Here is a 16706-nt window from a genome sequence, read left to right as displayed (position 1 = left end):
GTCTGTCTGTCTGTCTGTCTCTCTCTCTCTCTCTCTCACACACACACACACACACACACACACACACACACACACACACACGAATAAGATAGGGATGAAGGTAGTGTAGCTCAGAGGTAGAATACTTCTTGGGTTCAATCCCCAGTACCACAAAAAGTAAAATAAAATAATATTCTACCAGTTGCCCTAGTACTTAAACCAACTACAAAAATAGCTAGTTACTTGCTTTAATGAATCCTATTACCAAACTGTGGTTTTAAAGAACCTTCAGAATGTAAAATAATAAATGCAACCCAGATGTTCACTAAAAAAATGAAAACAAGATTGTTTTTACTTCATAGCAACCAAATAGGTCAATCCATTTCCTCCTTCAGAGAATTCTCAGAGGACCACAAGCTCCACTCCAAGAGCATGTGTTTCATATGTATCTGTCCACAGAAAAAGGAAATGCTGCTGTCCAAAATAAACGGGGAATATTATATGTTCCCATGAAAGTGAATTAGAAAATTGCAGTAAGGCTATGTCTACACATTGCCAAACATCTGGATGAAAATTGAGGGAAGGGATCACTAATTACCTAAATATTGGGAAATACTTCTCAATTATAATAAAAATGCTTAGTTCTATAGTAAATCACTGATTTTATTAACTACAGAAATAAGTTTTCTGAAAAGAAAAAATGATGGTGGCACACACTTTTAATTCCAGTACTTGGGAGGTTTAGACAGGAGGATCACAGGTTCAGGGCCAACCTCAGCTACTTAGTGAGGTCCTCCGCAACTTAGTGAAACTGGTTTCAAAAATAAAGATTAAAAAATAGGGCCAGGGTATAGCTCGGAGGTAGAATGCCCCTGGGTTCCATTCCCAGTACCACATACCAAAAAGAGAGAGAGAGGAGAGAGAGAGAGAGGGAGAGAGAGAGAGAGAGAGAGAGAGAGAGAGAGAGAGAGAGAGGAGAGAGAGAAAGAGAGGAGAGAGGGAGAGAGAGGGAGGGAGGGAGGGAGGGAGGGAGAGAGAGAGAAAGAGAGAGAGAGAGAGAGAGAGAGAGAGAGAGAGAGAGAGAGAGAGAAAGAAAATAAAGCCAGGTGTGATGGCGTACTCTGTAATACCAGTACTTGGAAGGCTGAGATAGGAGAATCACAAGTTCAAGGACAGTCTCATCAAGTGTGAGACTTGTATCAACCTAGCCGGACCCTGTCTCTAAATAAGAAATAAAATCAGAGGCTGGGCATGATGGCACATGCTTGTAACCCCAGCATTTGGGAGGCTGAGGCAGGAAGATTGCAGTTCAAGGAGCCTCAACTACTTAATGAGATCCTTTGCAACTCAGTGAGACCCTGTTTCAAAATAAAGAATAAAAAATAGGGCTGAGGATGTAGCTCGATGGTAGAATGCCTTTGTGTTGTATCCCCAATACTGCAAAAAAAAAAAAAAAAAAATCAGGGCAGGGGTGTAGTTAACAATAATCCTTCAGAGAATTTAGGAGAGGAATTTTATTTTTTCCTCTCAACAGTGCTCTCTTGGAGACTTACTGAAAACTAAATTGGCTAAAAGTAAATTTGCTCTGTAAAAGTAAATTACAAAATCTTCTTAGCTAACCTGAACTGACTCAGGTGTGTCTATTCTAATATTTACATACTGAAAGATATTTATCCAAAATAAATGCTTGCTGAATTGTCTCCAGCCAAATTATAAAATACTTTAGAATCCCAAGTTTCTAATATGTCATTTGGGAACCTGACATTAACTATAAAATTTATGTTTGGTTAACTCCAAAAGTCAGGCTGAAGAGAGATGTATTTTCTACTCTCATGTAAATGTTTTACCATTTTCCCATAAACTCCAAGTATTTAAAATATCTTAAGCAGCTTTCAGGGTTAAAAAAAACTTTTGAGCCAAACATTGGTGGTGCATACTTGTAATTTCAGTAGAGAGAGAGGATCGCAGATTTGTGGTCAGCCTCAGCAATTTAGTGAGACCTTGTTTCAAAATTAAAAAAAAAAAAAAAAAAAAAAAAAACTTTTTGGCCAGCTGTGGTGGCGCACACCGGTGATCTCAGTATTTGGGAGGCTGGGACAGGAGGATTACAGTTTGTGCCGGACAGCCTCAGCAACTTAGTGGAACCCTTAGCAACCCTTAGTTTTGGGGGACAAAGAACAAAAATTAATTCCAATTTTTCAGTAGCTGCCAAGTAAAAAGCCTCTGGCTTTCCTTTGAGACTGTCACTGAAGTGGCTCTACCCTAAGAGAACAGTAGACCAGAAGTAGACCAATGCTCACATTTCAAGGTGATACTCCCCCACATTTACTACTTGCCAGAACCATTCTTCAGGAAGATGAGTCTCAAATTATCTCTACAACTTTTTATACACATAGACCAGAATTTAATTAATGCTCAACAGGCATATTTAGAGTCAAGATAATGTGAACAGAAAGTTAGGGTAAGCCAGGCACAGTGGTTCAAGCTTGTAATCCCAGCAATTGGAAAGCTAAGACTAGAGGATCACGGTTTGCAGACATCCTCAGCTACCTAGTGAGGTCCTCTGCAACTGAGTTAAGACCCGGTTTCAAAATAAAGAATAAAAAATAGGGCAGGGGGTGTAGCTCGGAGGTCGAATGCCTCTGGGTTCCATCCCCAGACCTGCAGAAAAAAAAAAGAAAAGAAAAGAAGGGTAAAATGAATAAGAGAATACACTCATAGGATATCTAAATATTGAAGTTATCAAACGCTGTTTTTGTTGTTGTTGTTGTTGTTTTTGTGGTATTGGGGATTGAACCCAGGGTCATTCTACTTCCAAACTATACCCCCAGCCCTATTTTTTATTCTTTATTTTGAAACAGGGTCTAAGTTGTAAAGGGCCTAAGTAGCTGAACCTATGTTCCTCCTGTCTAAGCCTCCCAAGTACTGGGATTACAAGCATGAAACACCACACCTGATTCAAACACATACTTTATTACTAGTGTAAGAAATTAGTTGACAAGATGAAAATTTCAGGAAAAAATTAGAACCTAATAAAAGAATAAAAACTGAAGTAATTGAAATTAAGAACTCATATATGAATTCAATAGCAATTAGAGCTAAAGAAAAGATTGATATGGTAGAATATGCTCAGAAGAAGAAAATATATCATGTACTTCTCTCACTTGTGAGTAACACATATTCTCCCTTGAATGTATATTTCTTTTTTTTTTTCTTTTTTTTTTTTTTTGGTGGTACTGGGGTTCCTGGAAGCCCTTCTACCTCCGGGCTACACTCCCAGACCTATTTTTACATTTTCATTTTTGGAAACAGGGTCTCCTAAGCCAGCACGCACGGCTGGCTTCGAACCTGCGCGATCCTCCTGTCTCCACCTCCCAAGCGCGGGGATTGCAAGCGTGTGCCACCACGCCCGGCAATGTATATTTCTTTTCTAAAAAAATTTCTATGTCACTGAAAAGAAAAGAAAATACACAAAGAGAAAAAGGATGAAAAGCACACAAGTTTGAATCTAGAGTAGACATACAATATGATGGTACAGGACATGTCTAAGTACATGTAATCAGAGTACCTAAAGGAGGAGAGGGGAGAGGGAATGCAGATGCAATAAATGAAAAAAAAAAAAAAAACACAAATCCCAAGCAGGATAGAATCAAGGAAAATCACATATGAACACATCACAGTAACGTAAAGTAAATTTTTTTTTTCTCTTTTGGTGGTACTGGGGATTGAGTCCAGGGTCATTCCACCTCTTCCCCCAGCCCTATTTCAGTTTTTATTTTGAAACAGGGTCTCACAAGGTTGATGAGAATCTCACTACTTGCTCAAAGTAGGTTTGAGGCTGTCCTCAAACCTGTGATCCTCCTGTCTCAACCTCCCAAGTAATGATATTACAGGTGTGGCACTACTGTGCCTGGCAAAAAGTAAATCTTTAAAGCAGCCTAGGAAGGACAGGAAGGAATACAGTAACTCCGTAAGTACAACAAAGCCAGGCGTGGTGGCGCAGGCTTTGTAATTCCAGTATTTGGGCGGCAGGAGACTGGAGGATCGGGGTAAGTGGACAGCCTCAGCTACTTAGTGAGGCTCTCCACAACTTAGTGAGACCATTTCAAAATAAAGAATAAAAAATAGCCGGGCACAGTAGCACACACGTGTAATCCCAGCATTTGGGAGGCTGAGACCAGAGGATTGCGGTTTGCGGATAGCCTCAGCTACTTAGCGAGGCCCTCAGCAACTCAGTGAGACCGTTTCAAAATAAAGAATAAAAAATTGGGCAGGGGGTGTAGCTCAAAGTCAAATGCCCCTAGGTTCCATCCCCGGACCCGCAAAAAAAAAAAAAAAAAAAAAAGTACAAGAGTGACACCAATGATTTATTCCCAGAAACCAGGAAGCAATTAAATGATTCCTTCAAAATATCAGAAGAAATTAACTTGATAACCTAAAACTACATACCCAGTAAAATATCCTTCAAAAGTGGAGGCAAAGACATTTTTCATGAAAAACCAAATAAACCCTCAAAATGTTTTTCTCCTTTTAGCAGATTAGCACCACCTTAGTCACACAAGCCAGAAACACAAAGTTGTCTTTAACTCCTGAAGTTCTTGCATCTCTTACCTCGGCCACACTGCCAGTGTCAATTTGGTTCTCCAAAATGCACTTCATCACTAGGAAAATAATGCAAATTAAGGCAATACATCATTTCCTACTCATGAGACAAACAGACTTTAACAGTCTGACAAACACCAAGTACTGATTAGAATGCTGAAGATGCTAGGAAATAAAAACACTATTCACCAGCTCCTAATGAGGGAGCTATCTGTAGTACCTAGGAAAACTGAGAGTATGCCTATAACCCATGACTGCAACCCTGACAATACACTCTAGATAAACACATCTGTGAAAGGAGAGAAGCCTATGAAGCACATCTCAGTATTCTTTGTAACAACACCCAAGTAAAATCAATGCAAAAAAGTTCAACACAAGACAAGATAAAGTGTGATCACTGCTAAGAGAAACAAGGTCTCTTGCAGATAATCTGACATGCAAGCTGCAAAACTTTATGTATAGTATCCAGTTTTATAATTTTAAACAAACCAAAAATAGACCTACATACTGTTTATGGAAACAGACACACACACACTCACACACACCTCTGTTAAAAGTATGAAAAAAGCTGGGCATGGTGGGCACACTTATAATCTCAGTACTTGGGAGGCTGACAGGAGAATCACAGGTTTGTGGCCAGACTCAGCAATTTAGTGAGACCCTGTTTCAAAATAAGATAATAAAATAGGGCTGGGGGTGTAGCTCAAAGACAGAATGCACCTGGGTTCCATCCTTAGTACCACAAAAAGAAAAGTTTGAAAAATAGAGCAGAGGGAGCCAGGTGTGGTGGCACATGCTTGTAATCCCAATACTTGGGAGGCTGAAAAAGGAGGATCATAATCCGCCAGCCTCAAATACTTAGTGAGGTCCTCCACAATTTAATGAGACTCTGTTTCAAAATAAAGAATTTAAAAAAAAAAAAAAAGGAGTGGGCATGGTGGCACATGCTTGTAATCCCAGCATTTGGGAGGCTGAGATAGGAGGATCGTGGTCCGTGGAGAGCCTCAGCTACTTAGTGAGGCCCTCTGAAACTCAGTGAGATCCTGTTTCAAAATAAAGAATAAAAAAAGGGGTGTGTCGCTTGGAGGTAGAAAGCCCCTGAGTTCCATCCCCAGTACTGAAAAAAAAAAAAAAGAAAAGAAAAATATTTACTGGCCTATATGCACCAAGCAGTGTTTTTAAGTCTTAGAGATACAGTAATGGATTAAAAAAAAGAAAGACAATATTCCTACTTTGATAGAACTTACATTCCAAAAAAGAGACAGTCTAAAACAATACACGATAGGTAAGTGATGACAAGTGCAAAGAAGAAAGATAAAGCTAGGAAAGAGGGAAAGAGTGACAATGTGTGCTTATTTATTTATTTATTTATTTTGTGGTACTGGGATTGGAACCCGGGGCTTTTTTTTTTTTTTTTTTTTTAACCTCTGGACTATACTCCCAGACCTATTTTATACTTCATTTGGAAACAGGGTCTAAGTTGCTGAGAGCCTCACTAAGTAGCCAAGGCTGGCTTCAAACCTGTGTGATCCTCCTGTCTCAGCCTCCCAAGCACTGGGATTACAAGCGTGCGCCACCACACCCAGCTGGGTCCTTTTTAGTTCATATAGTTGAGCAGACACAGGAGCAGAAACCTAAATGAAGCAGGGACATACCACATGCAGCTGTGTAAGGAGAAGCTCTGCAGGGGCACTGCAAAGGCACTGAGACAGGGATGCACCTGGCAAGTTCATGCAGTGGCAAGGAAACCAGTGAACATGACTGGAGTAGCAGGGGGATAAGAGGAATGGCAAGTACTAAGAGAGGAGGGGACTACAGTGGGTGCTAAGGACAGCCCCAAAGCAAGATGCTTTTTAAACATTTATAGCTGGGAGTGGTGGCATATGCTTGTAATCCCAACATTTGGGAGGCTGAGACAGGTGGATTGCGGTTCATGGACAGCCTCAGCTACTTAGTGAGGCCCTTTGCAACTCAGTGAGACCCTGTTTCATAAATAAAGAATAAAAACTAGGGCTTGGGGTGTAGCTCAGAGGTAGAATGCCCCCTGGATTCTATCCCCAGTGCTGCAAAAAAGTTTGTTTGTTTGTTTGTTTTGTGGTACTGGAACATTCTACCCCTGAGCTATAACCCCCGATAGAAGTGCACCACTGTTTTTCTGGGGGGTTTGATTTTGTTTTTTGTATTGGAGATTGAACCCCTCTGAGCTACACCTCTGCCCTAATTTTGTTGTTGTTGTTTATTTTAAAACAGGGCCTCAGCCAGACGTGGTGGCGCACGCTTGTAATCCCCGTGCTTGAGAGGCTGAGACAGGAGGATTGCATGGGTTCAAAGCCAGCCTCAGCTACTTAGTGAGGCTCTCAGCAACTTAGTGAGATCCTGTTTCCAAATAAAATATAAAAAAGGTCTGGGAGTATAGCCCAGAGGTAGAAAGCCTCTGGGTTCCAACCCCAGTACCACAAAAAATATAAATAAATAAATAAATAAATAAATAAATAAATAAATAAATAAAACAGGGCCTCGCTAAGTAGCTGAGGCTGGCTGCAAACCTGCAATCCTCCTGTCTCAATATCTCAATATCCCAAGTACTGGGATTACAAGCATGCACCACCACACCTGGCTCATAGGCTGTTGGTTTTTTTTTTTTTAATATTTTTAAAGGGTTTTTTTTTTTTTTTTGGTGGTACTGGGGGTGTAACCCAGAGGCTTTCTACCTCCAGGCTATACTCTCAGACCTTTTTTTATTATTATTATTATTTTATTTGGAAACAGGGTCTCACTAAGTTGCTGAAAGCCTCACTAAGTAGCTGAGACTGGCTTTGAACCAGTGCGATCCTCCTGTCTCAGCCTCCCAAGAACGGGGATTACAAGCAAGCGTGTGCCACCACGCCTGGCTTTAAAGGATTTTTTTTTTTTTTTTTTTTTTTAGGAAAAGAATTTGTGATGGAGACAGTACGTGGCCCACAAAGACTAAAACATACACTATCTGGCTTTTTTTTTTTTTTTGGTACTGGGGATAGAACCCAGGGGCATTCTACCTCCAAGCTACACCTCTATCTGGCCCTTTTGCAGAAAGACTTTATGCCCTGGTTTAGAGCATGAAGGCCAGGGTAAGGTCTGAGGATAGAAGTCTAAATAAGATGAAGACAGGGAAGACTCTGAGAGGATGAGGCAACCCCTGGTTGTGGGGTAAACAAGGATGACAGACAGAACTGGTAGAAGGCTGAGGAGAAAAAAGAGAAAGCATCAATGGCTTGGCCTAAGTGACTGGGATCATGAGACTGCCATGGACTGAGATGAAGAGACTTATCTATAATGCTCTAATTACTTTATTTTAAAAATAAGCTGGCACTTATAATCCCAGCATAGGAGAGGCTAAAACAGTAGGATTACGGTTTGCAGACTTAGCTACTTAGTGAAGCCCTTTGCAACTCAGTGAGACCCTGTTTCAAAATAAAGAAAAAAAATAGGGTTGGGGGGTATAGCTCAGAGGTAGAATACCCCTGGGTTCCATCCCTAGCACTGCAAAAAAAAAAAGGGGGGGATGGGGGTTTAGCTAGGGGGCAGTCAGAATGCCTCTGGGTTCAATCCCCAGCACCGCAAATATTAAAATAAAAATAAAAGCCAGGCGTGGTGGCGCATTCTTGTAATCCCAGCATTCGTGGTGGCACATACTTGTAATCCCAACATTTTGGAGGCTGAGACTGGAGGATTGCGGTTCATGGACAGCCTCAGCTACTTAGTGAAGCCCTCTGCAACTTAGTGAAAACCTGTTTCAAAATAAAAGAATTAAAAAATGGGGCAGGGAGTGTAGCTTGGAGGCCAAATGCCCCTGGGTTCCATCCCCAAACCCGCATAAATAAGTAAGTAGGTAAATAAATAAATAAATAAATAAATAAATAAATAAATAAATAATAGAGCCAGGAATGGTGGCACATGCTTATAATCTCAGCACTTGGGAGGCTGAGACAGGAGGATCACACAGGTTCGGAAGCCAGCCTCAGCTACTTAGTGAGGCTCTCAGCAACTTAGTGAGATCCTGTTTCCAAATAAAATATAAAATAGGTTTGGGAGTATAGCCCGGAGATAGAAAGCCTCTGAGTTCCATCCTCGGTATCACAATAAATAAATAAATAAATAAATAAATAAATAAAGCACAGCAAGGGGAGGGGGAGATGTAGCTTGGTGGTAGACTGTCCCTGGGTTCCATCCCCAATACCACCCCCCACCACACACACACACACACACACACACACACACACACACACAATCGGTAGAAGGGTTCTTATCAACATACTACTTTTCCATAAAACTTGTTTTCTAGTTTTAGAAAAAGTAAAGATAGCCGGGCGTGGTGACACACTTTTGTAATCCTCACACCTGGGAGGCTGAGACAGTAGGATTGCACAGGTTCAAAGCCAGCCTCAACTACTTAGTGAGACCCTGTTTCCAAATAAAAATACAAAAATAGGTCTGGAAGTATAGCATGGAGGTAGAAAGCCCCTGGGTTCCACCCCCAGTACCACCAAAAAAGAATAAAAAAAAAAGTAAAGATGACAAACTTTTTAAATTTTAGAAATAAAAAAGTATATACTGAAAAGATTCTTCCATACTTATCTTTCCATCACCTCCTCAAACAGGTATTTGTTCCGTGTTTAACCTTCCAGATAATTTTCATGTGTATTTTGGAGATCTTTCTGTACTTCCTCGTTCCTTTCTACTTCACAACTTCACTCACTATTTGGGCATAGTATGACTTATCAGTCTCCAATAAAGCAATGGATAATCTTGTGCCTGTATTATTTCACACATGAACAAATATATCTGTAGGTTAAATTCCTTAAACTGGCATTGCTGGATCAAAGGATCTATACACCTGTTGGTAGGGTTTTGGGATGTTTGTTTTGTGGTGCTGGGGATGGAACTCAGGGGCCTCTGCCTCTGGGCTACGCCCCCAGACCTATTTTTTTTATTTGGAAAAAGGGTCTCGCTAAAATTGCTGAGGCTGGCTTCAAATCTGCAATCTTCCTGTCCCAGTCTCCCTAGTACTAGGATTAACAAACCTGTGTTACCACATCCGGCTGTTGGGAGGGTTTTTGATGTTGTTTTCTAGTGCTGGAGAATCAAATCCAGGGCCTCCAGGATATTGGAGAAGTATTCTAGCACTGAGATATACCCCCAGCTAGCTACACATATAATTTTATACTGTCCAATGCTATTGTACATATTGGAGTCCACCCAGAGAAATACACTTTTTGAGGGTCTGAAATAGAGGAATTTTAATATAAGACATTGGTTATACATGTGATGAAAAAACTGATAGGTCAAATAAGAAATGGTTAACATCTGAAGATTAGCAAGAGCAAAAAGATGCTCCTACCTCTTCATTTAAATGTGGGAAGAACGCCGGGCATGGTGGCGCACGCTTGTAATCCCCATGCTTGGGAGGTAGAGACAGGAGGATTGCGCAGGTTCAAGGCCAGCCGCGCTGGCTTATGAGACCCTGTTTCCAAATTTTAAAAAAAAGTAAAAAATAGGTCTGGGAGTGTAGCCCGGAGGTAGAAGGGTTTCCAGGAACCCCAGTACCACCAAATAAATAAAATAAAGGTATAAAGGTGGGAAGGAGAAGGTGTTTCCAAAGTTGGGAAAGGGTCTGGGATCAAGGGTTAGGAGCTGGAACCAAAAGGACAAGACAGCTTTAGAGGCAATGTCTGTAACAGAAGGAAAGAAAATAAATAAACAAATAAAACCTAGTCTCTCCCTTCCTCATGTCATACATCTCCCACCAGCAGCTCCCATTGGCCAAACCCAACATGAAGGCAGCTAACCAAGGGCCCAGGAAATGCTGCCTGCAGGAGTAAATTCTGCAGGAGTAAATCCTTCTGCAAAGAAAATCCAAAAATGGATCTAAAGCCAGGCATAATGGTGCACACTTGTAATCCCAGTATTTAGGAGGCTGAGACAGGGAAATCACAGGTTCAAGGACAGCCTCAGCAAGTAGTGAGACTCTCATCAACTTAGTGAGACGCTATTTCAGAATAAAAATAAAAAATAGGAGCCAGCGGACAGCCTCAGCTACTTAGTGAGGCCCTCTGCAACTTACTGAGACCCTGTCTCAAAATAAAGAATAAACCAGGCATGGTGGCACACGCTTGAAATCCCCACGCTTGGGAGGCTGAGACAGGAGGATCGCACATATTCGAAGCCAGCCTCAGCTACTTAGTGAGGCTCTCAGCAAATTAGTGAGACCCTGTTTCCAAATAAAATATAAAATAGGTCTGGGAGTATAGCCCGGAGGTAGAAAAGCCCCTGGGTTCCACCCCCAGTATGAAGAAGAAGAAGGAGGAGGAGGAGGAGGAAGAGGAGGAGGAGGAGGAGGAGAAGGAGAAGGAGGAGAAGAAGGAGGAGAAGAAGAAGAAGAGGAGCCGGGCATGGTGGCACACACTTGTAATCCCAGTGCTTGGGAGACTGAGACAGGAGGATTGCATGGGTTCAAAGCCAGCCTCAGCTACTTAGTGAGGCTCTCAGCAACTTAGTGAGACTCTGTTTCCAACTAAATTATAAAATAGGTCTGAGAGTGTAGCCCAGAGGTAGAAAAGCCCCTGGGTTCCACCCCTAGTACCACACAAAATAAATAAATAAAATAAATAAATAAATAAATAAATAAATAAATAAGGCTGGAAGAGTAGCTCACAGGTAGAGTCCCTGGGCTCAATCCTTACTACTACAAAAAGAAACAAAGAAACAAAGAGGGAAGAAAAGAGAAAATAGAGCAGAGCATTGTGGCGCATGCTTGTAATCCTAGCATTTGAGAGGCTAAGACAGAAGGATTGTGGTTCATGGACAGCCTCAGCTACTAGTGAGGCCCTTTGCAAGTCAGTGAGACCCTGTGTCAAAATAAAAAGTAGAAAAATAGGACTAGGGTGTATAACTCGGCGGCAGAATGCCCCTAGGTTCTATACCTACTGAAAAAAAAAAAAAAGGATCTGTACCTACATGACATGGAGTACATTAAGACTCCTACTCCTTCAGAGCTGTGACGAAATTACCCTATCAGCAATTTTTTTTTTTTTTTTTTTTTTTTTGTGGTACTGGGTTCCTGGAAACCCTTCTACCTCTGGGCTACACTCCCAGACCTATTTTTTACTTTGTATTTGGAAACAGGGTCTCTTAAGCCAGTGCAGCTGGCTTCGAACCTGCGCGATCCTCCTGTCTCTGCCTCCCAAACGCAGGGATTACAAGTGTGCGCCACCACGCCCAGCAAAATATTTGTTTTCCTGTGGCTGGGTTATTTATTTTTCTATCAGCAAATGTTGAACTGACCTCACCAACATTCTGTTTCCTTTGTTTCTTGCGGTACTAGGGATTGAACCCAGGGTCATTCTACCTCTGAGCTACACCCCCAGTCCTAATTTTTTTTTTTTTTTTTTTTTTTTTTTGCGGTACTGGGGATGGAACCCTGGGGCATTAAACCTCTGAGCTACACTCCTAGCCCTACCCTATTTTTTCTTTATTTTGAAACAGGGTCTCAATGAGTTGCAAAGGGCCTCACTAAGTAGCTGAGGCTATCCAAGAACCGCGATCCTCCCATCTCAGCCTCCCAAATGCTGGGATTATAAACGTGCACCACCACGCCTGGCCTATTCTTTACTTTTTGAAACAGAGTCTCACCAAGTTGCAGAGGGCTTCACTAAGTATTTGAGGCCAGCTGTAAACCTGCAATCCTCCTGTCTCAGCCTCCCAAGTACTGGGATTACAAACATTCGCCACCACACCCAGCTTCAAGATTCTTTTTCAAGCTTGAGTGTTATCACTTTTCTTAAAGGTGAAAGGTAGGATCTCCATCAACTTTTTTTTTTTTTTTCCAAGTACTGGGGATTGAACCCAGGGGCATTCTACCACTGATCTACACCCCCAGCCCTACTTTTTATTTTTTACTTTGAAACGGCCTCACTAAGTTGCAGAGGGCCTCACTAAGTAGCTGAGGCTGGCCATGAACCCAGATCCTCCTGTCTCAGCCTCCCAAATACTGGGATTACAAGCGTGCACCACCACGCCTGGCTCCATCTACTCTATATTTATCTTATGAGTGAGGCCGAGCATCATTTTACTTGAGCACAGTCTTCATCCTCATTTACACTGATGGGATGAGGGGGTAGGTGGGGAAAAACAAAGTGCCACGGATGGTCCATTCAGGAACATCAATCAGACTAATAGTGGTAATAAGCCAAACCAGCCAGTCACCATCCAAGTAGAGATATATCCCAAGACCTATTCTAGAAAAACTGAAAGGCAACAAAGGGCCCAAGGAATTAAAAATACCTTAACTACACTCTGCACACATTATAAGGAACAATGTGTTCTTGTAATCTTGTATCCCCACTTGCTCCTCCTTATAACTGCCTTCCAGCCATTCATGTCACCATCCTCTCCTTATCTTACATGAAAAGAACAAAGAATTACACCCTGGACAAAAAGTTACATTATAAAAACGGCAAAGAGGAATCCATTTCTATAAAATCTTTAATCCAACCAATATATTAACAAAAAAATCTTTTAAATTATCTTTAGCCTCTGCCATACCTACTGTTTGAACATATTATTTTATTTACCCTATCTTCTAAACAAGTTGAAACTGACTCTCCCAGACACAGTTCAAAGTTCTGTCCTATAACTCTTAAATAAAACAAAAATGTTATGCATTACAATTGGCTGGCAACTGAAATTGTTCTCTTTCAAAAGGCTGAATCCCCAGTACATCATGAATTTTAAAGCAAAGCATGTTGAGGGGAATACTGGGAATTCAATGCAGGGGCAGTCTACCTTCACGCTACACCCCCAGCCCTATTTATTTTTTTTTAATTTGGAAACAGGTCCTCACTAAGTTGCAGAGGGCCTCACTATGTTGCTCAGGCTAGCTTTGAACCTGTGATACTCCTGTCTCAGCCTTCCAAATATTGGGATTACAAGCATGTGCCACACCATGCCTGGCTCAAAGCACGTTTTTAAAATCTAAATGGCATTAACTGTAAAGAACTGTAAGAAGGTATGTTAACTCAAAGCTTCCAACAATCAAGAGTTAAATATATCAAGTTTATACAATAATCACTATATGATGAATCATATATCAAAACTGAAACAGATTTCACTTGATTCAAAATTACTTATTTCAAGAAGGCCAAACATATTTTAAGTGTCTTCCACAATACAAGAAAGAAAATTTTGATATAACAAATCAGTAAAGGTTAAAAGTTGTTTTCTAAGCCGGGCGTGGTGGCGCACGCTTGTAATCCCCATGCTTGGGAGGCAGAGACAGGAGGATCACGCAGGTTCTACGTAAGAGACCCTGTTTCAAAAATATAAAAATAGGTCTGGGAGTGTAGCCCGGAGGTAGAAGGGCTTCCAGGAACCCCAGTACCACTAAAAAAAAAAAAAAAAATTGTTTTCTAGCACCTAGCTTCTGCCTGGCACTTTAGTAGACAATCACTAAGTATCTGTTTATTGTTGAATGCTCCAGTGAAGTGAATTAAATGATACTGTACATTTAAAACATTTGCATACCTTTTGTAAGTTTTTTCAAATTTAAAAGTAATGCATACCTACTCAAGAAACCTGGAAAATGTATAAAGAAAACATCAACAATGTCACCAGTTTTTGTACTATTTAAACTAGAATGTTATAAAATTGTTTTTGTTTGTTGTGCTGGGGATTGAACCCAGGGGCACCCTACAATCTGAGCTATACCCCAGCCCTATTTTATTTTTTATTTGGAAACAGGGCCTAAGTTGCTGAGGCTGGCTTTAAAACCTGTGATCCTCCTGTCTCCGCCTCCCAAGTATTGAGATTATAGGCATGAACCACCACGCCCTGCTAAAACTGCTTATTTTTAATGGTTGAAAAATGCTTCCTTCAACAAACTATTTAAATTAACCATTCTCCTACCATTGGGCATTGCTGTTTCCAATGCTGCACAACTATAGTGTAATGCACATCTTCACGCATCACAATTATTTTTAATTTCAAGGTTGTTCCCCCGTGATATAGTCCCAAGAAATATTAACTACAAAAAGATAAGCCTTTTCCTACTTAATATTATCCTTTGTTGTGGTCCTCGAGATCTATAAATTAAAAAAACAAATACTGAAGCACACTGGCTTTCTTCTCGTCTCTTTTATACCTGTTTTAGCTTCAAATTTTTCACATTTACTCAGAATCAGAAGCACTTTCCAAATGAAATCGCCAAGCCAGCTAGCTTTCTTGATTCTAACATCAAATGTTTAAATATTACAGCTGTTTGTCTTTATTTTCTAATGAGGGAAAAACTGCTATGCCAAACTGTGGTAGGCAAAAAGCAGGGCACCCAGAGGGAATCCATTACTTTGGATCCGGTGTCGACAGACAGACAGCCTGGCTGTAGGAGGGTTTGCAACTGGGCTCCTTCTTCCACAGCACTCTCTTTCATAAACAACACACCCACTCGGTGCCACAGTGCTACCCGTGGCTTTAACTATAAGAACTGAACTCGCCAAATGCCATGACTGATGCCAACTTCCCACCAACCCAGCCCAGCCACATCCCTTCTTTAAAAAAAAAAAAAAGAAAGAAAGAAATAGCACTTCTGGGCAGCACTTGAATTCTAGAAGGCACCTTGATTAACCACTTCATCCCGAAGCCTTCAATACTGCTGATTCTTACAGGCAGCTGCTTCAGCAGCCTGTAATTAAGATTTTTCTAAACACTCCCTCATTACATGGGGTTCTGACGATTCCGTCTGTCAGCAAAAAGGAGATCGTTAGCGAAAGTATAGAGAGCCTCAACTTGGGGTGTTCCTGTACAATACGGACATTAACCCCTTGCTCTCCAACCCAATGACCCACTCTATACAGATATGCACGTTATTCTGTTTTGGAAGCCTAAGTCACAGCATGACGCGACAATAATCCGTATTCCACTAAATAATTTACAACAAACACGACTCATCCCACAAGAGGAAACCGAATGTCAGAAACAACCTGGGCCGCGCCGGGCACCCCCCGGACCCGCTGGAGAAAGGTGTCCTCCGCACCTGACGTGGGTCCCCCCCCCCCCCGGGCGCCGCTGGCCGCGGCTCCAGGCTCCCACCCTCGGGAGCACCGCTTCGTTTTATTTTTGCTTCCTCGGTAACCGGTACTATTTTATTTCAAATAAAAAAAAAAAAATAACGCGTGCCCAGTACTGGACTCGAGCCGCCCCCTCCTCATTTAAGCCATGCCCGGGCGACCACACCTGATCTCAAGCCAGCAAAATGGTCACGATGTCCAGCCTTTCCCCACCTCGTCCCCCTTCTCTCTCGGACCCCCAATTAAAAACTTTCCCCTCCCCAGTTCCCACCGGCTCGCCCGCCCTCGCCACCTGAGAAAACCTGGAAACGACCCTCCCCAAACGCTGCCCGAGGAGGGCGTGGACGCCCTTGGCGACCCCGAGCCGGGAAGGTCGCCCCGCAAGTCCGCGCCCCGCGCCTCGGCGGAGACCCCGGCCCGGGCGGCCTCGCTCCCGCCGGGGGGCGCCCCGGGCGGCCGGCCGCGCCCCGCGCCCCGCGCCCCCGGCCCGGCCCGGCGCCCGCCCGCCCGCCCCCGCCCAGCCCGCGCGTCTCCTCAGGCGACCCCGGCCCCAGGCCGCCGGCCGGCCGACCACACCTCCGACACTCACCGCCGCCGCCCTCGCCGCCGCCGTCTTCGTCCATCTTGAAGCCACTCCCGCGGCCGGCGAGCCCGGGGCGAGCGGGCGAGGGGCCGGGGCGGGGGCGCCGCGGAGCGAGCGCGCGGGCGGCCGGCGGCTCCACAGCCCGGGTCGCGGCCGGGCCTCCTCCGGCCGGGCGGGGCTCGCCGCTCGGCGCGCCGTCACGTGACGCCGGCCACGCCCCCGGGCGCGGTGGGCGGGGCCCTGGGCGTGAGGCCACGCCCGGCGGGGCGGTGTCGGCGGTGTTCGGGAGTCCAGACCCGACCCTCCGACGCAGGACCCCGACGCCCGCCTTGGGACCCCGCCCCAGACCCCCAGCAGCCCCGACACCTGGACCGTCCACTCTACAAAACCCGGTCGCCAGGGGTCCCGCTCGCACGTGCGCTCGTGGGTGAAGGGATCTAGAAACA

The 16706-nt window shown here is 43.3% G+C and overlaps 1 protein-coding gene across 3 annotated transcripts in view; it reads right to left on the bottom strand.

The window, feature by feature from the left end:
• CYTH3 (cytohesin 3) overlaps positions 1-16300 on the bottom strand; it is a gene marked incomplete at both ends in the record, with an annotated part of 127535 nt that extends 111235 nt beyond the window's left edge. The window contains one exon of one of the 3 annotated variants that reach the window (XM_080703231.1): positions 16252-16300. In XM_080703231.1, the coding sequence (XP_080559357.1) occupies positions 16252-16300 (49 nt within the window). The remainder of the gene's footprint in view (positions 1-16251) is intronic. The other 2 variants (XM_080703232.1, XM_080703233.1) reach the window with 2 other exon arrangements.
• Positions 16301-16706: the final 406 nt, after the last annotated feature.

The sequence above is a fragment of the Muscardinus avellanarius genome (assembly GCF_963383645.1).
Source record: "Muscardinus avellanarius genome assembly, chromosome: 10".
NCBI classification, from domain to species: Eukaryota; Metazoa; Chordata; class Mammalia; order Rodentia; family Gliridae; genus Muscardinus; species Muscardinus avellanarius.
This window is presented reverse-complemented; position numbering and strand designations above follow the sequence as displayed.